The 27,464-nt window shown below is 41.2% G+C and overlaps 1 protein-coding gene across 1 annotated transcript in view; it reads left to right on the plus strand.

The window, feature by feature from the left end:
• Positions 1–27,109, plus strand: part of LOC138680974 (cytochrome P450 2K4-like) — a 113,989-nt gene extending 86,880 nt beyond the window's left edge. The window contains exons 7-9 of the mRNA XM_069768160.1: positions 12,154–12,338; positions 26,045–26,186; positions 26,769–27,109. Coding sequence (XP_069624261.1) covers positions 12,154–12,338; positions 26,045–26,186; positions 26,769–26,962 — 521 coding nt within the window. The 3' untranslated portion in view covers positions 26,963–27,109. The remainder of the gene's footprint in view (positions 1–12,153; positions 12,339–26,044; positions 26,187–26,768) is intronic.
• The last annotated feature ends 355 nt before the right edge of the window (positions 27,110–27,464 follow it).

A 27,464-nucleotide genomic window follows, 5' to 3' on the forward strand; every position in this document is an offset into this window, starting at 1 on the left:
GCAGTGTAATATTAAAACTATTTAATGAAAGCCTGAAGATAGGAGCTCAGTAAAGGAACCAGGAGAACACCTAGGAGCGGCAGACACCATTAGTAGGGTCCAACAAATCTAGTAGGGCAAATGCAGTGTAATATTAAAACTACTTAATGAAAGCCTGAAGATTGAAGCTAAGGCAAGTAAACCAGGAGAACACCTTGGAGCGGCAGACACCGTTAGTAGGCCCCAACCGAACTAGTAGGCCACATGCTTTATATTATTAAAACTACTTAATGAAAGCCTGAAGATAGAAGCTCAGTAAAGGAAGCCAGGAGAACACCTAGGAGAGGCAGACACCGTTAGTAGGGCCCAACAAAACTAGTAGGGCAAATGCAGTGTAATTTTAAAACTACTTAATGAAAGCCTGAAGATAGAAGCTCAGGAAAGGAAACTAGGAGAAAACCTTGGAGCGGCAGACACCGTTAGTAGGCCCCAACCAAACTAGTAGGCCACATGCTTTATATCATTAAAACTACTTAATGAAAGCCTGAAGCTAGAAGCTCTGGAAAGGAAACCAGGAGAAAACCTTGGAGTGGCAGACACCGTTAGTAGGCCCCAACCAAACTAGTAGGCCACATGCTTTATATTATTAAAACTACTTAATGAAAGCCTGAAGATAGAAGCTCAGTAAAGGAAACCAGGAGAACACCAAGGAGTGGCAGACACCATTAGTAGGCCCCAACCAAACTAGTAGGGCAAATGCAGTGTAATATTAAAACTACTTAATGAAAGCCTGAAGATAGAAGCTCAGGAAAGGAATCCAGGAGAAAACCTTGGAGTGGCAGACACCGTTAGTAGGCCCCAACCAAACTAGTAGGCCACATGCTTTATATTATTAAAACTACTTAATGAAAGCCTGAAGATAGAAGCTCAGTAAAGGAAACCAGGAGAACACCTAGGAGAGGCAGACACCGTTAGTAGGGCCCAACAAAACTAGTAGGGCAAATGCAGTGTAATTTTAAAACTACTTAATGAAAGCCTGAAGATAGAAGCTCAGGAAAGGAAACTAGGAGAAAACCTTGGAGCGGCAGACACCGTTAGTAGGCCCCAACCAAACTAGTAGGCCACATGCTTTATATTATTAAAACTACTTAATGAAAGCCTGAAGCTAGAAGCTCTGGAAAGGAAACCAGGAGAAAACCTTGGAGTGGCAGACACCGTTAGTAGGCCCCAACCAAACTAGTAGGCCACATGCTTTATATTATTAAAACTACTTAATGAAAGCCTGAAGATAGAAGCTCAGTAAAGGAAACCAGGAGAACACCTAGGAGCGGCAGACACCGTTAGTAGGCCCTCACAAAACTAGTAGGGCAAATGCAGTGTAATTTTAAAACTACTTAATGAAAGCTTGAAGATAGAAGCTCAGGAAAGGAATCCAGGAGAAAACCTTGGAGTGGCAGACACCGTTAGTAGGCCCCAACCAAACTAGTAGGCCACATGCTTTATATCATTAAAACTACTTAATGAAAGCCTGAAGATAGAAGCTCAGTAAAGGAAACCAGGAGAACACCTAGGAGTGGCAGACACCATTAGTAGGCCCCAACCAAACTAGTAGGGCAAATGCAGTGTAATATTAAAACTACTTAAAAGGAAACCTGTCACCCCGAAAATCGCGGGTGAGGTAAGCCCACCGGCATCAGGGTCTTATCTACAGCATTCTGTAATGCTGTAGATAAGCCCCCGATGTTACCTGAAAGAGGAGAAAACGACGTTATATTATACTTACCCAGGGGCGGTCCCGCTGCTGGTCAGGTCAGATGGGCGTCTCTGGTCCGCTGCGGTGCCTCCCATATTCTTTCCATGACGTCCTCCTCTGATCTTCAGCCACAGCTCCGGCGCAGGCGTACATTGTCTGCCCTGTTGAGGGCAGAACAAAGTACTGCAGTGCGCAGGCGCCAGGCCTCTCTGACCTTTCTGGCGCCGGAGCCGTGGCTGAAGATCAGAAGAGGACGTCATGGAAAGAAGATGGAAGGCGCCGCAGCGGACCAGAGACGCCCATCCGACCGGACCTGCAGCGGGACCACCCCTGGGTGAGTATAATCTAATGTCTTTTTCTCCTCTTTCAGGTAACATTGGGGGCTTATCTACAGCATTACAGAATGCTTTAGATAAGCCCCTGGTGCCGGTGGGCTTACCTCACCTGCGATTTTCGGGGTGACAGGTTCCCTTTAATGAAAGCCTGAAGATAGAAGCTCAGGAAATGAAACCAGGAGAAAACCTTGGAGCGGCAGACACCGTTAGTAGGCCCCAACCAAACTAGGAGGCCACATGCTTTATATTATTAAAACTACTAAATGAAATCCTGAAGATAGATGCTCAGTAAAGGAAACCAGGCGAAGGCCTAGGAGCGGCAGACACCGTTAGTAGGCCCCAACTAAACTAGTAGGGCAAATGCAGTATAATATTAAAACTTCTTAATGAAAGCCTGAAGATTGAAGCTAAGGCAAGTAAACCAGGAGAACACCTTGGAGCGGCAGACACCGATAGTAGGCCCCAACCAAACTAGTAGGCCAAATGCAGTGTAATTTTAAAACTACTTAATGAAAGCCTGAAGATAGAAGCTCTGGAAAGGAAACCATGAGAACACCTTGGAGCAGCAGACACCGTTAGTAGGCCCCAACCAAACTAGTAGACCACATGCTTTATATTATTAAAACTACTTAATGAAAGCCTGAAGATAGAAGCTCTGGAAAGGAAACCAGGAGAAGACCTAGGAGCAGCAGACACCGTTAGTGGGCCCCAACCAAACTAGTAGGCCACATGCTTTATATCATTAAAACTACTTAATGAAAGCCTGAAGATAGAATCTCTGGAAAGGAAACCAAGAGAACACCTAGGAGCGGCAGACACCGTTTGTAGAACCCAACCAACTTGTAGCCCCAATGCAGTTTTCAAATTCCGATAGGCTGAAAACCTGACAATTGCAGCTCAGCTTTTTTAAGAGGAGGACAGCTGTATTGAGTGGCGCAGACAGACCCTGGTAGTAGGCCTTAAACAAAAAAATTGGCTCAATGCAGTTTAAAAGAAGGTTACAGGGGTACACGGGCAGCATTGGTGTGGTCAGCGGAGGACAATTGGAAGGAGGGACCGCAGACAGACTAACTAGGCCTAAAATAAAAAAGTTGGCTCTATGCAGGTTTAAATAGGTTCCAGGGGTACACAGGAAGCATTGGTGTAGTCAGCGGAGGACAATTTGAAGGAGGGACCGCAGATAGACTTACTTACTAGGCATAGACTAAAAAAAGGAGGCTCTATGCAGTTTGAAATAGGTTCCAGGGGTACAAAGGCAGCATTAATGTGGTCAGCGGAGGACAATTGGAAGGAGTGTCTGACACAGTTAGTACTCCAATATAATAAATAGATGTTAATGTCTGGCAAAAAAAATAAATAAATAAAAATAAACAGGTGGCATACCTAGGTACAGGGGTGGGCTTCTCTGCTGACTTGCAGACATTGGTATTTGGCGCAAAGTATTAACTGGTGTAAATGTAGGACAGGGCCCCTGAATATTTTTACTAGCATCATACATGTCAACAAATTGGTATTGGCAGTGCCATTGAAGGATTTAACCGCATAGACTAAACAGTGGTGGAGCAGTGAGAGATCATTTTGCAAGTGGTAGAGCACTGTTAGAGCTTGGGGGGGCACTCTCTCGTGGCTGGCGGTGTTGAGGGAGGATCTAAAGTGATCCTTCACGGTTGACTCAGTGATTTCCAGATTAATTTACAGGGCGTTGCCGGCAACTGAAAATGACCAGACGGAGACTCGTGCCTCTGTGTGGGGGGATCGTGCAGATCTCTGGGCCCCCGTTTTATTGTCTGACTTTTCATAGTCATAGAAATTATACTTCAACCAATCAGCATAAGAACACGTTCACAGTTCTTAACCTATAAGAATACAGGAAAAACTTAACCCATGAGGATACAGGAAAAATGGGAACTACAGATATGGTCATGTCTTTTTGGCATAGAAAACATATTAACAGATGCCTCAGTCTTGTATAGCGATACCCCCACGAGTCTCTTATCTGGCTCACTTGAGTTAGAATACTCAAGGTCTTTATACCAATTATGAACCATAGACTAGCTGAATAACAAAATGTTATCTTCGTGAGAAACAGGACAGTTATTTCATAGCAGCTGTAATCTTCTACCTAAGTAAATAACAGAATTTATCTTTAACCAAAAACAAAATGGAGTCAAAGCACAAAATGGAGAATCTTTCATAATTTGTTCCTTCACAGCGGTACTGGCCCAGGGCCCCTCATGTTTCAATGGTGTTTCTGACATTGGGTGCGCACCACCACCGCCAGAGACACTTCATTGTACTATGAGGGACCCTATGCCGCTGCCGTTGCCCAAAAGTGGGCACACCCACCTCTTCAGACAAACGGCACTCTTATGGGTGCTTGCGCCAAGTGGTGACCACGGCCCCGTGGGGGGAGTCAGCCCATTTAGGGAGGTGTAAAAATGTTGTATGCTGGACATACAGCAGCTGCAAATGGAGAAATTGGAAGAGTCAGTAAGACCAGTCCAAAAGCAAGACCTTTTTACAGGAAAGCTAGGTGTCAGCCGGGAAAGGTGGGGCAAAATAATTAGAAATCCATGATTGGTTCATTTTAATTAAGGTTAGATCATCAACATTTTGGGTAGCCAGACAACTCCTTTTTTCGGTCAGTATTGAACCAGCAGCACTGAATACTCTTTCTGATAGGACACCAGCTGCTGGGCAAGCAAGCTCCTGCAATGCATATTCTGCCAATTCAGGCCAGGTGTCTATTTTGGATGCCCAGTAATCAAATGGGAATGACGGGTGAGGGAGAACATCGATAAGGGATGAAAAATAGTTAGTAACCATACTGGACAAATGTTGTCTCCTGTCACTTTGAATTGATGCTGCAGTACCTGTCCTGTCTGCGGTCATTGCGAAATCATTCCACAACCTGGTCAGAAAACCCCTCTGTCCAACGCCACTTCTGATTTGTGCACCTCAAACACCTCTGCCATGTTGCCCCCTGCAGCTCGTGTGAGAACCATCACCACCGCGGTGTGCTGGGAATGCCTGAATCTAACGGTCTACTAGAGTTGCTTGTTTGGTTGCCAATATTTGCTCAAGGTTCTCATGTGGCATGATATTTTGCAATTTCCCTTTATAGCGTGAATCCAGGAGGCAGGCCAACCAGTAATCGTCATCGGTCATCATTTTTATAATGCGGGAGTCCCTTTTTAGGATACGCAAGGCATAATCTGCTATGTGGGCCAATGTTCCAGGTGTCAATTCACTGCTTATGCTTGGTTGAGGAGCACTTTCTGGCAAATCAACGTTACTTGTCTCCCTAAAAAACCCTGAAACTGACCTTGCAATGCCACCAGTTTCTATTGCCCCTGAGAAGCTTCCTCATCCAAAAAATATTCATCCCCATCATCCTCCTCGTCCTCCTCCTCTTCGCCCGCCACCTCGTCCAGTAGACTTCCCTGACCAGACAATGGCTGACTGTCATCAAGGCTTCCCTCATCCTCGAATGCAGACGCCTGCTCCATTATGTGCGTCAAACTTTGCATCAGCAGATGCATTAGGGGGATGCTCATGCTTATGATGGAGTCGTCTGCACTAACCAGGCATGTGCATTCCTCAAAACACTGAAGGACTTGACACAGGTCTTGTAGCTTTGAAATCTGCACACCTGACAACTCCATGTCTGCCATCCAACTGCCTGCCCGTGTATGTGTATCCTCCCACAAATACATGACATCATGCCTCTGTTCGCACAGTCTCTGAAGCATGTGCAGTGTGGAGTTCCACCTTGTTGCAACGTCGATGATTAGGCGATGCTGGGGAAGGTTCAAAGACCGCTGATGGTTCTGCATACGGCTGGAGTGTACGGGCGAACGGCGGATGTGCGAGCAAAGTCTGCGCACCTTCAGTAGTAGGTCGGGTAACCCCGGATAACTTTTCAGGAAGCACTGCACCACCAGGTTCAAGGTGTGAGCCAGGCAAGGAATGTGTTTCAGTTGTGAAAGGGCTATGGCAGCCGTACTTCTGTTATCACTGACTACATTGCCTGCCTCAAGATGTACACTGCCCAGGCATGACTGAGTTTCTTGCTGCAAGAACTCGTACAGAACTTCTGCGGTGTGTCTGTTGTGACCCAAACACTTCATTTCCAACACAGCCTGCTGACGCTACTCACTATCTGTTCCATATTGGAACACCTCGTGTGCAACAGTGGCAGCTGCGGATGGAGTGGTCGTGCGACTGTGGTCTGTGGACGAGCTCTCGCTTCTGCTGGAGGACGAGGATGAAGAGGAGGGGGGGCGAACGCCTACAGCCAACTGTTTCCTAGACCGTGGGCTAGGCAGAACTGTCCCAATATGGCTGTCCCCTGTGGACCCTGCATCCACCACATTAACCTAGTGTGCCGTGATGGACACGTAACGTCCCTGGCCATGCCTACTGGTCCATGCATCTGTTGTCAGGTGCACCTTTCTACTGACAAATTGCCTGAGTGCATGGACAATGCGGTCTTTTACATGCTGGTGGAGGGCTGGGATGGCTTTTCTTGCAAAAAAGTGTCGACTGAGTAGGTCATAGCGTGGTACTGCATAGTCCATCAGGGCTTTGAAAGCTTCGCTTTCAACTAACCGGTAGGGCATCATCTCTAACGAGTTTAGTCTAGCAGTGTGGGCACTCAAACCCTGTGTACGCGGATGAGAGGATGAGTACTTCCTTTTCCTAATGAGAGTCTCTTGTAGGGTTAGCTGGACTGGAGAGCTGCATATGGTGGCACTAGCGGGATGATAGTGGACATGGCAGACTGAGAGAGGGTTGGTGATGGTATTCTTGCAGTTGGCGTACATACAGTGTTTCCTACCACGAACCTGATGATTCCCTGACTGCTTTGGCCTTGCGACGAAACCTCCAGATTTGCTGCAGGTGGTGTCGTAAACGGTGGTCTTACAGTGATGGAAGGAATGTAGCGTTGCTGACTAGCTTCATTGTGAGAGGGTGCAACAATGTTACGGGACGTTTGGTAGTTAGTCCAGGCTTGCAAGTGCATGGTTGTTAAATGTCTACGCATGCAACTTGTATTTAGATTTTTCACATTCTGACCTCTGCTGAAGGTCCTTGAGCATTTCTTACAGATGACTTTGCGCTGATCATTTGGATCTTGGTTAAAAAATTGCCAGACTGCACTCTTCCTACTATCGGATACCTTTTCAGGCATTGCACACTGAGCTACTTTAACTGGATGGCCACGATGTCCTACAACTGTTTTTGGTTTTGACACACGTTTTTGGCCAGATACGGGCCTGCCAGATGAAAGCTGTTGCGATGTTGATACTTGCTGCAGCTCCTCCTCCTCCGCTTCAGAGCTACTGCCGGCGGCCCCTGTTCCCCCAATGGCTGCCAATCGGGGTCAACAACTGGGTCATCTATCACCTCCTCTTCTATGTCCTGGACTGACTCAGATGCACTCAGTGGCAATATAAATCTCCCTTTTTTATGTGTGGGAGACAGCTGGAAAAAAATCAGGCCCACTGTATTACACTACACAGTCTGAGTGGCAGAAAGTGGCTGGCAGATATATCCAAAAATACAAGGGCTGTTGTAGAATTTCAATCTCCCTACAATGATCAAAGGACAAGTATGGCAGCAATAAAAAGGACTGCTGCACACGAGAGTGTGGACAAAGAAACAAGAGAACTGTGCAGAAAAGAAGGAGCAACAGGATTTTTGCTTTGAATAAAGCAGTTGGTTTGCACAGCAGCGTACAAACAGCAATGCAGCTATCAGGGAGCCTTATAAGCTACAGAGCTGATGCACAGAAATCTAGCCTCCACTGTCCCTGCAAAGAAAAGGTGGTGTTGGACAGTGGAAATTGCTACAGCACAAGCAGATTGGGGGTTAATATTCCCTTCCTAACAATATCCCTGCTTCTGACGAAGTTGCAGCAACCTCTCCCTATGCTGAGATCGACAGAAGTAAGATGGCGGTCGGTGTGCACGCCCCTTTATAGCCCCTGTGACGCCGCAGAAAGCAAGCCAATCACTGTAATGCCCTTCTCTAAGATGGTGGGGACTGAGACCTATGTCATCACGCTGCCCACACTCTACGTCCACCTTCATTGGCTGAGAAATGGCGCTGAACGCGTCATATGAAGCGCGACTTTGGCGCGAAGATTGCCGACCGCGTGGCCGATCCCACACTGGAATCGGCTCGGGTTTCACGAAACCCAACTTTGCCGAAAGTCGGCGACTTATGAAATTGACCGATCCGTTTCGCTCAACCCTAGTCTCCTCCTTCAGACAAACTGAATACGAAGAGGAAGTCCAGGCTGCAGCTGATCTCTGGCTTGCCTCTTGTTCAGTTCGTCCAATGTCACCAACGCTGATTGGCACAAAACCGAATCACAACCCTGAGGAGGGAACATCATGGGAGGTGAGTATAGGCTTTTTTATTGTATCGAGGCTGAACATTTAGTTTAAGACAGGGTTGTCCTAGTAGTGGACAACCCCTTCAATAAATAAATCAAACAAATACACATTTCAAAGACATACTGATAGGGAATTTAGATTGTGATTTCCATTTCGGGACAGTGATGATAATGTCTGTAAAGCGCTGCAGAATATGTTAGCGTTATATAAAAAAAAAGATTATTATAAGATTATTATTTGAGAACAATAAAAAATAAATAAATAAAGACTTTAAAAAAATGCACGTTTTAAATGTTTTATTTACATATAATCACAGAGGTACATACACAAAATTGGTATCCCCATAAACATAACAACCCATACAATAAATTGTGCATGTCACTTTAAAATATATTGTTTCAAGCTACTCTAGATTTAGCCATGATAAAAAAAAAATTTATAAACTGAAAGCAATGATAATTTCCCCAAACTGTCGCTAATTTATCTCACCAAAAAGCTGCCGGAAGCCTATGTTAATTTACAAAAATAATGTTGGTTGGGGAAGAGGAGGGAGGACACAATCGGTAAGAACAATACAGCGGTACATTCATCACATGATGGACACTAACAGACATATTCACCTCTATTGTTCACATAAAGATGACACAATCTGTGATGGAGCAAATGACGCAAATGTTGGTTGTAATCCTGCTGCATGGAGGCAGAATGGGGTTTTAGGCCCGTGGTATAATGATCCCTGCAAAATGTTCAGTTTGTCTGATTGTTCTCTTTATAAGTATATTTTTGAGTAAAATATAAATTTTTCCTTTAGTCTATAAACTTCTGACAACATGTCTCCGAATTTCCAAGCCTTAAATTTTGTATTTTTTTTCTGACAAAATATGCGCATATTCCTCACTGTAATGAGCGGGACCACGTGACCACTTACACAGCACAGGCTGCAGCCGCTGAGAGGAGACATCGCTGGAGCTGGGTGTCGGTGAGTATTTCCTGGCAAGCAGGGGGGGGGGGGGAGAAGGGACGCACAGCGGATGGGAGGTGGGAGGGGACGCACAAAATTTATTTTTAAGGGGAAAGAAAAAAAAAAAGATTATTCATTCCTTCTTTCCAGTGAATGCTGCTGGGTAGAAGGGGTGAATACCGGCTTCAGCACCGCATGCAGGGAACAGCGCTTAACTGTAGCGCTGTCTCCTGCATGGTCCGTGTGGTCCTCAGTCGGCACACGGGCGGCACACGGCTGCCGCACCTGTGCCACACTGATGTGCTCCGTACGCACACGGACACACGGACACGGATAATTCCGGTACCGATTTTTCCGGTACCGGAATTATCTGAACGTGTGGGACAGGCCTAAGGCAGCCTCAGGTTTTCAGTCATAGCGATGGTGCTGACGTGCGGTCGCTGCTCAGCACATAGTAAGCACCAGCTGTAACTGTGCCCCCACTAGGCTCTGAGTAGTGACTGAAGTTGCTCTGGCCCATCCCTAAGACTGGAAACCCGAGGCTGCCTGCCGGGAGGAATACATTTAATTTCCTTCCAGCAGAAGGTCTCTCAGTACGGTTGACAGATTCCCTTTAATTGCATAGGTATGCTTCTAAGAGAGAACATCTCTGTAAAGATTGCACCAACTATAAGGTGCATGGTGTATGTGCACGTGCATGTGTATGTTTAGTATCTACCATTCCACACCTGGGAAACGTACAAACCCTATGCACTGGTCTCTGGTATTTGTAAAAGCCCAAAATGTGAACAAAGCCTTACACTGACATTGCAGAATTCTCTGTTAGGCCACATTCATGTTTAAACACATATGATATACCAGTAGGAGTGTCACCAGTGTATTGGATCAGACTGTCCTCAGTGTTTGGTCAATGTGTCCTCAGTGTTTTTCATACATTGATAAAAAATGACAAAGCTTCTCTTATCCTTTGCAATGTAAGGTCGGTTTCACACGTCCGTTTATATCCAGTGCCTGAAAAAACGGTACCCGAGATATCCGTGTCCGTGTGTTACGTATGTAATACTTGCAGCACACATGTGGCAACCATGTGCCGCCAGTGTGCAGCATCAGTATCACACGGACGGCCACCAGGGAAATGGCTGGGAACTTTGATGATGTCACCGCTGGGCAATGATGCTGCGCCCGCAGCAGCTCATTCACCAGTGGTTATCAGCTGGGACGTTCGCGTCTTGGCACCGTCCAGGTTGAAAACTATTTAGCCCCCAGACATGGGTTACAGGATGGGACAGAACATCGGACATGCATAGTATATTGTTGCTTTTTTATTCTATTTTTCTTACAGGAGATCGAAGGCTTTGGTGGAATTTGGCAAGGCAGAAAGTATGGTTTAATTGGGAACATTAAAGGAGTCTGTGTCATTTTTTCAATTTAAGTTTTTTTTTTCTTGGTGTGTGTGTTTTTATACAATGTGACTATGGGGTTAGCAATGGGGGTGTCTTATTGACGCCTCTCCATTACTAACTTCAGAGCTTGATGTCACCTGACATTACAGAGGTGACATCAACCCGAAAAATATGAACCCCACTTGTCACCACTACAGGGCAAGTGGGAAGAGCTGGGCAATGTGCCAGAATTGGCGCATCTAATAGATGCGCCTTTTCTGGGCAGCTCTTTATAGGTTTGGGGTGCCAATATCTATGGCCCCTTACCAGCCTGAGAATAGCAGCCCCCAGCTTTGAGCTTTAGCAAAGCTGGTTGTTATCAATGTGGAGACTCCAAACTGTTTTTGTTCAATTATTTTTTTAAATAATTAACCCATTATCTACCAATGTCCATTTTTTGGGATGCCTAATCTTTTGCTTCTAGCAACTAAGATTTTATAATTTTTATAATTAGATCCAATTTTTTGTGTTGTGTTTGTAAAATGAATGTTTTCAAAATAGGAAATCATGTCATTGTCATTTTTAATTGAATATTGGGATGCCCTTTTCTGAAAAATCCGTAAAATGAAAATTTCTAATTTGGCAAGCAATGGGTTAAAGAAACAGCTTGGAGATCCCTCTATTCTTGATAACCAACCTGGCAGAAGCTGACAGCTGAGGGTTGCAGCCCTTACCTGTTTGCTTTACCTGGTTAGTTCAAGAAAATCAGTGGGAACCCATGTCTGGTTTTTCATTCATTTATTTATTAGATCGCAGGTGATGGCTGTGGAACACCCCGATTATCTGCACCTGCTGTCACTTTTATTAGCGGCAGCAGGTGTCGGATGATGGGGTAAGTATCCCAAAAGCCCCCACCTGCTGTCATAGTTCGGACATCATTCTCCTCTGCTCGCGTTGATCTCCGGCAGAGCAGGTGATAATGATGAGAGCCAGCTTCAGCACCAGCCACAGGGGAACAGCACTTACTGTAACGCTTCTTCCTCGGAGTCCATCCGTGTGGTACTGATGGGGCACACGGGTGGCACACAGTTTCAATGGGCACAGGCATTAGCCGCAGCAGCCGACTCCTGCCTCTTGTGACCCGATGCTCCGTAGATGCCACTCCCTCTCCATATTTTGGGACCCTTACTCAAGCATAGGTAGAGGGGTTTTTTTCAGCATAAAAATGTGCTGAAAAACGTGGTTTATACTAGATTATATACAGTTGTTGAGTGTTCTCAATGTTTTGTTTGTGCCCATCCATATCCAATGAATCACTTAATTCTATTTTTTTTTTCAGAAAAAGTCCAAGAAGAAATTTCAAAAGTAATTGGAGTAGCTGAACCCAATTGTAGCCATCGTCTACAAATGCCCTTCACCAATGCAGTCATACATGAGACCCAGAGATTCACAGACGTTGCACCAATGAGTGTGCCGCGTGAAACAACAAGAGATGTCAACTTTAGAGGCTACCATCTTCCAAAAGTAAGTTTTCCCATTTCTTTCGGTCTATAATCCAAAATATTGTTGTCACGCTGTTGCAATGCAGGTAGGTGCAGGCACCAATATATGGCAGTAGAATGGAAGCAGGAGTGCACCTAAATAGAGCTGGCAGGAAGTGCAACAGTGAGGCTACCACAAGAGGCAGCAGAATAGTCAAACATGCTGGGGCAGATCCTAGACTGTAACGCAGTATCAAAGGAATAAGCAAACTCACGGTCAGAGACAAGCCAGGGGATCAGTAATGGTCAGGAGCAGCCAGAAGACAAAAGACAGAAGCAGGTCAGGATACAAGCCAAGTCAAAACCAGGATGTCAGCACACTGAATCAAGATGGGAATAGGGGAAAACAGAGACTCTGGTTCAAACAGTAAATGCAGCAGGGCAAATCAGAGCAATCGGAGTCAGCTACAGCAGCGCTAGGCAAATACTATAACTGACATCATCTGCAGGAAGCATCGGCGATAGCCAACCTTAGCCCAGACTGAGGCTGGGAAAGGTTAACTCTTGACATGACCAGACCAGGAAAAAGTGAAAACAGGACTCAAAACCTGGTCTGGATCATGACAATTATTTTTTTAAAACATTTTCATAATCATACACATTTGCATCTCATTAAAGAGAATCTGTGACCTACTGTTTCATATATAAGCTTCGGCCACCGCCATCAGGGGCTTATCTACAGCATTCTGTAATGCTGTAAATAAGCCACCGATGTAACTTGAAAGATAAGAAAAACAAGTTATATTATACTCACCCAGGGGTGGTCCGGTGCGTTCCGGTCTGATGAGCGTCACAGGTCTGGGTCTGGCTGACGCCCTCTTCTTTACTTCTGTCACAACTCCTGCACATGCGTACTTTATCTGTCCTGTTGAGGGCAGAGCAAAGTACTGCAGTGTGCAGGTGTTGGGCTTCTCTGACCTTTCCCGGCACCTGCGCACTTCTGGTCTTTGATCTGCCCTCAAGAGGACAAATAAATATGCCTACATAGGAGCCGCGACTGAAGCAAGGAAGAGGATGTCATCGCATGAAGATGGGAGGCGCCAGACCCAAACTGCGACGCCCATCGGATAGCACCGCACCGGACCTCCCCCAAGGTGAGTATAATGTAACTTGTTTTTCTTACCTTTCAGGTTACATCGGGGGCTTATCTACAGCATTACAGAATGCTGTAGATAAGCCCCTGATGGTGGTGGCCAAAGCTTATATACGAAAAAGTAGGTGACAGATACCCTTTAAAGTTCATATATACAGTTGCTTCTCACAAAATTAGAGTATCATCAAAAAAGTTAATTTATTTCAGTTCTTCAATACAAAAAGTGAAGCTCATATATTATATAGAGTCATTACAAACAAGTTGATTCTGTGACACTGTCGGGAGTTAAAGAGAGAAAAACTTACTGAAGGTGTGGCACAAATCCAGATTGGATTCCACGTGCTTGTTAGAGGAAGTGATGCTCCTGAAGTTTAGTGGGATGCGTTGTTCACTAATGGGGGAGAATGGTATAAATAAAGTTTAGTGGGGCTTAACAGCTACACTATCGACAAAATGTAGTAGTACTTATCAAATTGGACTTACTGTGATCACAATAGATGGTGTGATAGGATGGTGATCTTTTTTGACGAATACTGAAAAATGTAATACGTAGGTACTTTCTGTGTACACTACACCAATGGGGATCCTGTAGGTGGAAGAAGTGTTTTTCTGTAGGATTCACCTATTATAAACAAGATAATGATCAGTTAGATTGTCTATAAGAATGAACCCCATAATTAATATACTTACTGCTGATTTTGTTGCCGGCGTGGCATGTATATTACTGTGTACTTCTATAGATGCGAGTGTGCTCAGCTTTAGGCTGTAACAGTGAAATTCAGAAGGGGAGATATTATGATATTACAGTGAGTAAGTAGATAATATTGTAAATAATAATACGCTTAGTAGTACTCACTGACTTATCGCTGGTATTGGAGAGCTAAGCACACTCTCATCTATAGAAGTACACAGTAATATACATGCCATGCCGGCAACAAAATCAGCAGTAATTACTAGTGTGGAGCGATACCGTCCGATATTTGAAAGTATCGGTATCGGATGGTATCGGCCGATATCCGAAAAATATCGGATATCGCCGATACCGATATCCGATACCAATACAAGTCAATGGGAGCACAAATATTGGAAGGTATCCGTAATGGTTCCCAGGGTCTGAAGGAGAGGAAACTCTCCTTCAGGCCCTGGGATCCATGTTTATGTGTAAAATAAAGAATAAAAATAAAAAATATTGATATGCTTACCCTCTGACGGGCCCTGGTTGTCACCGCTGCAATCGCCATGTTTTCCTTCCTATGAATGAGCTTGTTAAGTATCTTCGATGACGTCGCAGCTTATGATTGGTTGCTGAGCGGTCATGTGACCGCTCACGCGACCAATCACAAGCTGCGACGTCAACGAAGGTCCTTAACGCGCTCATTCTTAGGAAGGAAAACATGGCGATTGCAGCGGTGACAACCAGGGCCCGTCAGAGGGTAAGCATATCAATATTTTTTTTTTTTATTCTTTATTTTACACATTAATCTTAATCCCGATACCGATTCCCGATATCACAAAAATATCGGAACTCGGTATCGGAATTCCGATACTGCAAATATGGCCGATACCCGATACTTGCGGTATCGGAATGCTCAACACTAGTAATTACATTAATTGAAGGGTTCACTCTGATAGACAATTTAAACTGATCACTATCTTGTTTATAATAGGTTAATCCTACAGAAAAACACTTCTTCCATCTTCAGGATCCCCATTGGTGTAGTGTACACAGAAAGTACATAGGTATTACATTTTTCAGTATTCATCAAAAAAGATCACCATCCTCTCACACCATCTATTGTGATCACAGTAAGTCCAATTGGATCAGTACTACTACTACATTTTGTCGATAGTGTTGCTGTTAAGCCCCACTAAACTTTATTTATACCATTCTCCCCCATTAGTGGACAACACATCCCACTAAACTTCAGGAGCATCACTTCCTCTAACAAGCACTTGGAATCCAATCTGGATTTGTGCCGCACCTTCAGTAAGTTTTTTCTCTATTTAACTCCCGACAGTGTCACAGAATCAACTTGATTTATTTCTTCACGACATGATCTGCATATAGAAGAGCACGGTGTTTATTATTGATTTATATATACTCTTTGCCGCAGCAGGAGTACACGGAACCTGCTTTAACCACTAGCAGCACTCTATAGCAATTCCGAGCCTCGTATTTTTCATCTGCACATGGAGCGCCGGTGTTTATCTATGTCTTTTTAATTATTAAGAAAAGGCTATTCAAAAATTTGGGGGAGATCCACAAGGAGTGGACTGCTGCTGGAGTCATTGCTTCAAGAGCCACCACACACAGATATATCCAGGACATGGGCTACAATTGTCACATTCCTTGTGTCAAGCCACTCACGAAGAATAGACAGAGCCAGAAGCGTCTTACCTGGGCCAAGGAGAAAAAGAACTGGACTGTTGATCAGTGGTCCAAGGTGTTGTTTTCAGATGAAAGTAAAGTTTGCATTTCATTTGGAGTGGAGACAATCCAAGCTGCTGGAGGTCTAGTGTGAAGTTTCCACAATCAATGATGGTTTCAGGAGCCTTATCATCTGCTGGTGTAGGTCCACTGTGTTTTATCAAGACCGAAGTCAGCGCAGCCTTCTAACAGGAAATTAGAGCACTTCATGCTTCCCTCTGCCCACAAGCTTTTTGGAGATAGAAATTTAATTCTCAAACAGGACTTGGCACCGGTCCACACTGCCAAAAGTACCAATGCCTGGTTTAAAAACAAAAGTATCACTGTGCTTGATTGGCCAGCAAAACTTGCCTGACCTTAACCTCATAGAGAATCTATGGGGTATTGTCAAAAGGAATATGAGACAAAAGACCCAACAATGTAGACAAGCTTATGGCTGTTATCAAAACAACCTGGATTTCCATAACACTTCAGCAGTGCCATATTATTATTATTATTATTATTATTATTATTATTATTATTATTATTTATTTATATAGCACCATTGATTCCATGGTGCTTGTTAAAAATCGTTATTGCGCAAAAATATCTAATCAAGACTTAACCAGGTGCGTTATTCTTAAAAGAAAAATGTCATGATATTCTGACGAAAGTATAGTGGTTTATTGAGTTATCCACCATCGCAGCAAAAACATAAAAGGTAGATGAAACAATTACAAACAGAGTGTCCATGTGTAGATATCAGCGCTTCTCCTGTTACTCATCTTTAAAAGGTAGAATGGTAAAAGTCATCTGTCTGTGTGAAGTCTGAAGTCATCACGGCATGGAGTAGCTAACAGCTGTTGTTCCTCGTGTCTTGTCCCATGTCCATGGAGAATGATGGTGAAGGAAGAGAGGTGACCGTCCCACGTGACAAAAAGCCCCCACCCCCTCCTAAGAGACGTTTATATATGTTCAACACTGATCACGTGTCTTCTGTATATGGAGTTAACTTATACTCTGAGCTACATACACAGAAATAGCTTTTGATAGTGTCAGCAAGAAACCATGTGCTCGGTACAGAATAAAAATAAGAATAATTAATATTTAACAATTCCCCCTTTTGAGGGTGACAGACATTGATTGGAACCCTCAAATTAAAATATTAATAAAATCTTCTTTCTTCTTTGGCAAAATGATGTAATAAATTATATTATTAATAATAATATCGTTATATGTTCTCAATAATATAATGATATGTAAATTCATGTTATGGTAATTCATGTTATGGTAATTCATGTTATGGTAATTCATGTTATGGTAAGCCGTGACTAATATTCATATAAAATATATATTATACTTCCCTATATCTACTTGAAGCATCTCAGGTGTGATGTCATCTGATGTCATCTGGTCTTCATCTTGGTTCTTCTTCTTGGTTCTTTCAAACAATCTTTAATATGTCTTTTGCAATAGATGATAGCATGTAGATATGTAGAGACCGTGTGTCATGTGTCAATCAAAGTCCATAAATTCAAATGTTGATAAGAAAACAAAGTCCATAGATGAAATGTAGCTTTAATATCTGTGCAGTGTCACTTTTAGAGACCTGGACTTACATTGGCTCGCCTTGGAAATCATCTGGAATCCTCATATCGTCCGCACTGGTCTTGGGACAGGTGTGACGTCTTTGGTCAGCACAGCAAGGGTTACATTGACTCTTCCTTGCCAAACATAGCACCATAACCAGTCCTTAGTGCACAGGACACATGTCAGGGTTGTAGCGTCCTGACAATTACCTGAGTGTTCACCAGCTTTCATGGAAGTCTTATAGGTGATAGGAAACCACTGGATCGTGATAAGAACGTAATAACACAGTTCATCTTTGATACTGTACTCAGTTGTCAGTGATGGATGCTGTAGTTGTGAATGGTGACATGAATTGTATTTGACACAGTCTATTATTACTCAGAAATCATAGCATTGTTACCTTGTGGAACTTCTGGATAACGGCTTTTCTTCTTGCAACTTTTAAGAATCAATTCAATTTAGAAAAATATAAAATCTTTATTAACGTCTTTAGTATCTTGATTGAAGTCTTCATTCCCTATTCTATACCAAATCTGGTAATTTTCCTAACTTATAATATCACAGCGTACCATAGCAATCAATAATATCCATATAATTATTAAATGATATTAAAATGGAGTTTATATTTGGAAAAATAAAATAATAATAATAAATGATAAATGATAGTATATTATTAACCATATTCTTCATGTGATTGGACATTTTTATGTCATAGGTGTAATTTCTTTTTGAACCCATAGATGTCAGTATGTCTTTTATGTAACAAGTGCTGATATTTAGTATTAAAACTTTATTAATTTATGTTCAGTAGACCAATAATATGTAAGTATGTATAGCCATGAACCAAAATAAAAATATATGTATGAATGAATGAATGAGTGAAAGAATTGTATTTAACTTGGAATTGAAACATTTCTTATATAATGAAACCATATGATCACTATATTTGATAAAGCAATATGCTTGTAGACATTACTTTATTAAATATTGATTTTTCCTTGATGAAAAATAAGAATGAAAAATAAAAATTGAAAGAAAAGTGGAAAAAAATGAAAAATAAAAATGAGAATAAAAAATAAAAATAAGGCCTTTATATGTTGATGACAAATGCTGAGATTATGTCTTAGTAACACATTCCCTTAATACTTCCTCATGTAGATGTTGTCATAACCTTGGATCACCAAAATATTGAAATTATGCAACTTTGCATATAATACCCTTCATTAGAGAAAAAAAATGATATTTATAATATTTATTGTTATTGTACTCAATAATACCTTATTAATATTTCTTCTTTATTAAAATGTGTGAAGAAGAGGTATTGATGAAATGTGATGATGTGATCAGGATCAAAAACACATTTCCCCCTTAATATCAAAAAATATTATTTTATGAAAAAATTAATTTGTAAAAACCCAAGTGAAAAATCATTATTTTTAGAACTGTCATATCAGCTTGTGCCATATATTTGTTTGAAGATGTGTACTTATCTATGTAACTATAAAAAAAAACACTGAATATCATAAAATTATAATTTGGAAAAATTATTCTAAATGTAGGTTTTCTAGAAAAATCATATTGATGTATTATTGTACTTATTAAATAATAATAACTAAAGAAATATATGTTGAATAATAATATTTAAATATATCTTAATATTCTAATAATTTAACTGAATGCTATTATTAAATTAAACACAAAGTTTTTTTTTTTTTTTTTTTTTTTTTGACATACCATGAATCATGAGGCCTCAGTCAAACTGTGCATACACATTCCACATTCCACATTCCACGCTCTGGTCACTCTTACATTACATCTCATGTCAAATTCACTCAGCAGCTGCTCATATGTTCTCTCACCTGTCACATGTGACTCACATAGACGTTCACAATACATTTCACATACAAAGAATAAAAAACATGTATATTAACCCAAAATATTGTATCCTAATTATCAATCAATGCGCATTGTAATCTATTAAATTTAGTATTCTAATATTTCTTTGAATATTCCCCAAATATTATCTAACAGTATCAGTATGTTTTAAACTATAGAAAGGACTCCTCCATTTACAAGAAACCCGAGTTGAATGTTCCAACGCTATTTCGGTACAGGAATCCATTTGCAAGTAAAGGCTGAGGAAAATTCCTAAAATTAAAAAACAAGGCTATATGATATTTCTTAACTCACATATGTCACACCATGCACCATGCAGTGGGAGGAAAAAAAAAACACGTTTTAGATTATTACAGAAAGAAAATTTACATGTAGTACACACATTTTTAGGTTGTTAGATATATTATTTATTTTGTTAGTGTTAAATATATATATATAAAAATCATGCAGTTAATATAACTTCCTGTGTGAATAAGACATAAATTCATGAAACAGGTATTTTTTGTTCAATCCTCGCTTTGAAAGTAAAATTCTAAGGGAAATGAAAGATAAAGGTTAATTTCATATTTATTTCAAAACAAAATAATTTAAATATCTTATACATATGTATATATTTAATAAATGTATTTAATTGTAATTCTAAATATTTTTTACTGGAGTAAATTTTAATTATTTCACTATATATATAAAAATGCAGTTGATATAATCTCTACTTATACAAATATGCTACAGTATTTACTGTATATTATATTAATATATGTAACTGCAGAATTATATTGAATAAAAAAATTACATTAATAAATAATACATTGTATAACTCTTCATATAATATAATTAATTTTTAGCCAATTCCTATCCCAAAATTTGGCTGTTTGTCGATAATCTGCTGAAATGCTAAATTTAGTAAGGTCAGTTTTAACCCTATGGACTCTTTGAAGAGCTGCTGTGATAATGGAGTGTTCAGCTGAGCTCCCCCTGGGATACTCACCTGCTTCCGTCTGTCAGTTTCCGCCATCTTTAGAGACAGATCTGACCCTTCAGATTTTAAATCTTTCAGAGAAATTTCTTTAATAGACTCCTGAATCTTTTCATACGGTTTGTAACAAATATGTAATTTTCTTCGTACTTCATAGATTTGATTTTGGATCAGATTTGAAGATTTTGATTTTGGCTTTTGATAAGATTGAATTCTGACTGGTTTCAAAAACTTAGTAAAATGTGTTTTCCTTTCAAGATTCTCGTGTTTTCTAGAAAAATCAAGGGATTGGGCGCATTCGTATAAAGAATTTTTCTGTGTAGCAATTGCACGAGATACAGGATTTAAGAATTTAAACTTGTTTACAAAACAATTTATCATGGATTGTTGATTCAAATTCGTACAGACCAATTTATAAATCCTTTCAAAAATGGCCATAAAAGTAAACGTACATTCTTCCCGGCCAATCTTCAATTTTAGAAGAATATCAAGATCTGGATAATTTTCTTTTAATCCACAGAAAATCAAAATTCTTAATCTTTCTACATCAGTCATATTTTCATACTCCTCATTCTGCATTTCTAATGAATATCTTCTCATAAAAGTTACTGGCAGCCAAATTTTAAACAAATTATTTTTCTCCTGATTAGTCAAATCAAACTTATCAGCAAAACTTTCAAATATCTCTGAATTTCTGCACACATGGATTTTGTCATCATATGCAGGAATGATTTTGCATAATTTTAGCAGGATTTTCCTAGATTTAGGTTGGAGTTGGGCCTCTGAGTCGTCTATTTTTAAGGGCAATGGTACATCTGTCCCTCGTAGATCATCTTTGTCAATTGTCATGTCTCCTTCACTTACTCCATCTTGTTTTTCATCTTGTGTCACAAAGTCAATGTCACTTTGGGTGGTCATCGTCATTACAGATACGTGCGTCACATCTTTCTCACTCTTCTCATTACAGTCAATCTTGGGAACATCATTAGTTTCCTTAGAAATTCTTTCTACACTGTCTTTTTTGGACTTCTCTGTCACAAACTCGTTAAATACATAAACCATATGTAAAATATTTTTAAGTTGCTCTTTTTCTTTTTTCTTAGACATTAGCTTAGAATCTAAATTCAAATTCGAATTCGCTATTCTGCATTCTGCAAATAAATTAGACCAAAATATTTCTAAGCTAGATCCGTACAAACTTACAAATTCTATCTGACTTGATTTAGCATATGAATTTATCAAATCCATTTGTCTTACCTTGAAATCTCAGCTTGTAATCCCTTTGCTTTTACAACGCTGGGCTCCGGACTTCAGCACGGCTATTTTTAGCACATCTATCTTCAGCACTACCAGTGCTTGCTGTCAATCCGTCTGACACCTGTTAAAGTCTTCGTAATTCGTAGGTTCTTGTATGAGTTCTTTGTGACTTGAAGTTTTGAAGTGGAATTCCTGAATACTTGCACAATCTAGCGGGAACTCTTCTGTCTTCCCCCGTGTGCAAGAAGAAGGAAATTCACGCAAAAATAGCACAAAAAATCAAAACTGGCTGGCTAGGCCAAATGTTAAAAATCGTTATTGCGCAAAAATATCTAATCAAGACTTAACCAGGTGCGTTATTCTTAAAAGAAAAATGTCATGATATTCTGACGAAAGTATAGTGGTTTATTGAGTTATCCACCATCGCAGCAAAAACATAAAAGGTAGATGAAACAATTACAAACAGAGTGTCCATGTGTAGATATCAGCGCTTCTCCTGTTACTCATCTTTAAAAGGTAGAATGGTAAAAGTCATCTGTCTGTGTGAAGTCTGAAGTCATCACGGCATGGAGTAGCTAACAGCTGTTGTTCCTCGTGTCTTGTCCCATGTCCATGGAGAATGATGGTGAAGGAAGAGAGGTGACCGTCCCACGTGACAAAAAGCCCCCACCCCCTCCTAAGAGACGTTTATATATGTTCAACACTGATCACGTGTCTTCTGTATATGGAGTTAACTTATACTCTGAGCTACATACACAGAAATAGCTTTTGATAGTGTCAGCAAGAAACCATGTGCTCGGTACAGAATAAAAATAAGAATAATTAATATTTAACAGTGCTGTACATGAGAAGGGGTTACATACAAATTACAGATATCACTTACAGTAAGCAAATTAACAATTACAGACTGATACAGAGAGGTGATGACCCTACCCTTGTGGGTTTACATTCTACAGGATGGTGGGGATGGAGACAATATGTTGAGGGTTGTAGGAGCTCCGGTGTTGGTGAGGCAGTAGCTTCAGTAGTGGTGAGGAGGCAGCAGGATCAGTGCAGGCTGTAGGCTTTCCTGAAGAGGTGGGTTTTCAGGTTCCGTCTGAAGGATCCGGATGTGGCTGAAAGTCGGATGTGTTGAGGCAAAGAATTTCAGAGGATGGGGGATATTCTGGAGAAGTCTTGGAGGTGGTTGGGTGAGGAGCACAAAAGTGTGGAGGAGAGAAGGAGGTCTTGGGAACACCAGAGATTACATGAGGGAAGATATGGGGAGATTAGTTCAGAGATATATGGAGGAGACAGGTTATGGATGGCTTTGTAGGTCAGTATTAGTAATTTGAACTGGATACGTTGAGGGAATGTGAGCCAGTAAAGAGATTTGCAGAGAGGAGAAGCAGAGGAGTAGCAAGGAGTGAGATTAATTAGTTGGGCAGCAGAGTTAAGGATGGACTGGAGAGGTGCAAGGGTGTTAGCAGTGAGGCCACAGAAAAGGATGTTGCAGTAGTCAAGTCGGGAGATGATGAGGGCATGCACAAGCATTTTAGTAGATTGACGGTTGAGGAAAAGACAGATTCTGGAGATATTTTTGAGCTAGAGGCAACAGGAGGTAGAAAGAGCTTGGATGTGCGGTTTGAAAGACAGGGCAGAGTCAAGGGTTACTCCGAGGCAGCGGACTTCCAGTACGGGGGTAAGCGTGATGTCGTTAATTGCGATAGGTAGGTCAGGTATGGAAGATCTATGAGATGGAGGAAAGATGATGAGTTCAGATTTGTCCACATTGAGTTTGAGGAAGCGAGAGGAGAAGAAGGAGGATATGGCTGATAGACACTCCGGAATTCTGGACAGCAGAGAGGTGACATCTGGTCAAGAAAGGTAGATCTGAGTGTCATCAGCATAAAGGTGGTACTGGAATCCATGGGACTTTATGAGTTGTCCATGGCCAAGTGTGTAGATTGAGAAGAATAGGGGTCCTAGAACAGAGCCTTGGGGGACTCCAACAGAGAGAGGGTGGGATGAGGAGGTAGGGTGGGAGTGGGAAACGCTGAATGTGCTGTTGGAAAGGTATGAGGAGATCCAGGATAGGGTGAGGTCTTTGATGCCAAGGGAAGAAAGACTCTGTAACAGTAGGCAGTGATCGACTGTCTCGAAAGCAGAGGACAGGTCTAGAAGGAGGAGTACAGAGTATTGTCCGTTAGCTTTGGCTGTATGTAGGTCATTAGTGATTTTGGTCAGAGCTGTCTCAGTTGAGTGATGGGGCAGAAACCAGATTGTAGATTGTTAAAGAGCAAGTTAGATGAGAGGTGGGAGGAAAGTTCAGCGTGGACGTGCTGCTCCAGGAGTTTGGAAGCGGATGGGAGCAGCAATATTGGGCGATAGCTAGATATAGCTGTTGGGTCGAGGGTCGGCTTTTTAAGGATAGGCGTCTTTGTGGCATGTTTGAAAGCAGAAGGGAAGGTGCCAGAAGGTAGTGATAGGTTGAAGAGGTGGATTAGGGATGGGATAAGTGTGGTGGTGAGGTTGGGGAGGAGGTGGGATGGGGTGGGGTCAAGTGCACAGGTGGTGAGGTGCAATTTGAAGAAGAGACAATTAAGCCCCCTTCAGTGATCTTGGAGAGGGAGGGTATGGGGTTTGGGCATTGGTCTGGTATACAAAGGGGTTGTGGTGGTTGAACAATGAAGACTTGCCTTGCTTGGTCGATCTTATTTTTAAAGTGTGTGGCAAAGTCCTCAGCAGAGATGAGAGCGGTTGGAGGGGGCAGTGGGGGGCGGAGGAGGGAGCTAAAGATTTTGAATAACTGTTTGGGGTGATAGGATAGGAAGGATATGAGGGTTGTGAAGTAGGCCTGTTTAGCAGAGGTGAGAGCATATTTAAAAGCGAGTGTTGCCTGTTTGAATGCAGTGAAGTCGTCTTGCGAATGTGTATTCTTCCAATGCCGCTCTGCAACCCTGACCAGTTGCCGGAGCTTTTAAGTGGTATTATTGTGTCAGGGTTGTCTATTGATATGTTGCACTCTGTTTGCACGCTGCTTGCCTCCATGCCATGCCGCATTGATGCAGTAATTGATGCAAAAGGAGCACCGACCAAGTATTGAGTGCATTTACTGAACATACCTTTCTGTGGCCAACATTTCAGATTTTAAAATAATTTTTCAAGATCGTGTTGTAAAGCATTCTAAATTACTGAGATAATGACTTTTGGGTTTTCATTGGCTGTAAGCCATAATCATCAACATTAACAGAAATAAACACTTGAAATAGATCACTCTGTGTGTAATGACTAGTGTTGAGCGATACCTTCCGATATTTGAGAGTATCGGTATCGGATGGTATCGGCCGATATCCGAAAAATATCAGATATCGCCGATACCGATATCTGATGCCAATACAAGTCAATGGGACACAAATATCGAATGTATTCTGTAATGGATCCCAGGGTCTGAAGGAGAGAAAACTCTCCTTCAGGCCCTGGGATCCATATTCATGTGTAAAATAAAGAATAAAAATAAAAAATATTGATATACTTACCCTCGGACGCGCCCTGGTTGTAACCGCTGCAACCGCCATGATTCCCTTCCTAAGAATGAGCGCGTGAAGGACCTTCGATGACGTCGCAGCTTGTGATTGGTCGCGTGACCGCTCATGTGACCGCTCACGCGACCAATCACAAGCCGCGACGTCATCGCAGGTCCTTCAGTCGCTCATTCTTAGGAAGGGAATCATGGCGGTGGCAGCGGTTTCTACCAGGGAGCGTCCGAGGGTGAGTATATCAATATTTTTTATTTTTATTCTTTATTTTACACATCAATCTTCATCCCGATACCGATTCCCGATATCGCAAAAATATCGAAACTCGGTATCGGAATTCCGATACCGCAAATATCGGACAATACCCGATACTTGCGGTATCGGAATGCTCAACACTAGTAATGACTCTATATAATATATGAGTTTCATTTTTTGTATTGAAGAACTGAAATAAATTAACTTGTTGATGATATTCTAATTTTGTGAGAAGCGCCTGTATGTGCACTGAAAGTGGCTGGATGAACAATGATATGGCATTTAAGCAGCAAAGTAAATTGGGAAATACAGATTATTTTATTATTTTATTATTTTCTTACCATTTCTTGCTTTGGGTAGGTTCTCTTGATAACACAGAAAATCTTCTTATGGCAAGGACTGATATCTTGCCGAGTAGTGGTAAAAAAGGAACAAAAATAGAGAAGTACAGCGAGACTTAGAGATTTAGGTTAAAGATAACAAAGACTTTGGCATGGACAGGCTACGTTATCCTAAATATAACACAGCCGATATCTGCCACAAATACACTAGACTTAGCTCCTGGGCTGGCTCCATACTTTCCTTAATGACCTACCATAAAAATTTACGACAAAGAGTTATGTAAATAAAAAATTCCATAGTCATAAATGTTAGCAAGTATAAGAGATATATCATATATGTCATGCCTTTTTTATAGGGTACATACATCATTCCATTGCTGACATCTGTCTTACATGACAAGAAACAATTCAAAGTCCCAAAAGAATTTGACCCAAATAATTTCCTCGACTCAAATGGGCAGTTCGTGAAGAATGACGCCTTCTTGGCATTTTCAGCAGGTATTCGCTTCATACATTTCTTTAGTTCCAGTCACAATTAGGTGCCATTAGCCAAATGGAAGTCTAGAGGAGGACATCATAACCAGACATGAGATTTTCATTGTATGGATGGAATTTTTCAGAGGTAACCTCGCCAATATCTTGACACCACTACCTTCTCTATTTTGTCTCACATACACATATCTCACTACAAGAAAGACACATCGTAAGGGGGGGAATTTTTTATGAAGGAAGAAAGAGTATATGTAAAGCATGAGAGCAGTGGGTTCCTGATCATTAATATTCATAAACTTCTAATTCATTGTTTCTGAAGATTTGGAAGTCTCTATAGTTTTAGATTTGCATAAGAGGTCTTTAATAGCTTTAAGAGTAACCTAGACAAAGAAAATCTATCTATCTATCTATCTATCTATCTATCTATCTATCTATCTATCTATCTATCTATCTATCATCTATCTATCTCATATTTATCTTTCACATCTCTCCATCTTTTACTTTTAAAGGATTCACTGTATCTGCAAAGCAATGCAATCATTTATTTACTGTTAACTTCATATTTATTGCCTTTGCTTTATTCTGCAGGTCGTAGAGTATGTGCAGGAGAAAATTTGGCCAGAATGGAGCTTTTTCTCTTTTTTACCAGTCTTTTACAGAAATTTACTTTCCGACTTCCTCCTGGGGTCAGTGAGCCAAATCTAACCACAACTGTTGGAGTAACTCGAGCTCCAGTTCCTCAAAAGATTTGTGCTATTCCACGGATCCAAGAAGATGCATAGAAAGCTAGTTATAAAATACATGGGAATATTTGTGAATGATACAGTATCTAGAAAAATTGAACTTTTCTGTAATCTATGTGTGATGTACAGTTGTACAGCAAAATGAATGCCACACTGTGTTAACCATTAAACATTTTTGATGTTAAAGGCCATGGTCATCCTCACACTGATCTCTATTCATTGCGCAATCGCTTTATAAATGCTAAATTAAGCAAATTTCAAAATAATCTTCATTTAAAAGGAATTTTCTGTGGAGATGGTTCAGTGTAATGAAATCTCAAGGTACACCAACACTTTTCATAAAACAGACGAATGAAACTGATTCCTGTTAATTGTTAGTGGGCCTTTTTAGGAATGATGCTATTTCCTAGAAGGTGCAGAACATAGTCACTGTTTTTATAGTCAGTCGTCTTTTTTCTAGACTAAATAATCCTAATTTCGCTAATCTATCTGGGTATTGTAGTTCTCCCATCCCCTTTATTAATTTTGTTGCCCTCCTTTG

The sequence above is a fragment of the Ranitomeya imitator genome, chromosome 5 (genome assembly GCF_032444005.1).
Source record: "Ranitomeya imitator isolate aRanImi1 chromosome 5, aRanImi1.pri, whole genome shotgun sequence".
NCBI lineage: Eukaryota > Metazoa > Chordata > Amphibia > Anura > Dendrobatidae > Ranitomeya > Ranitomeya imitator.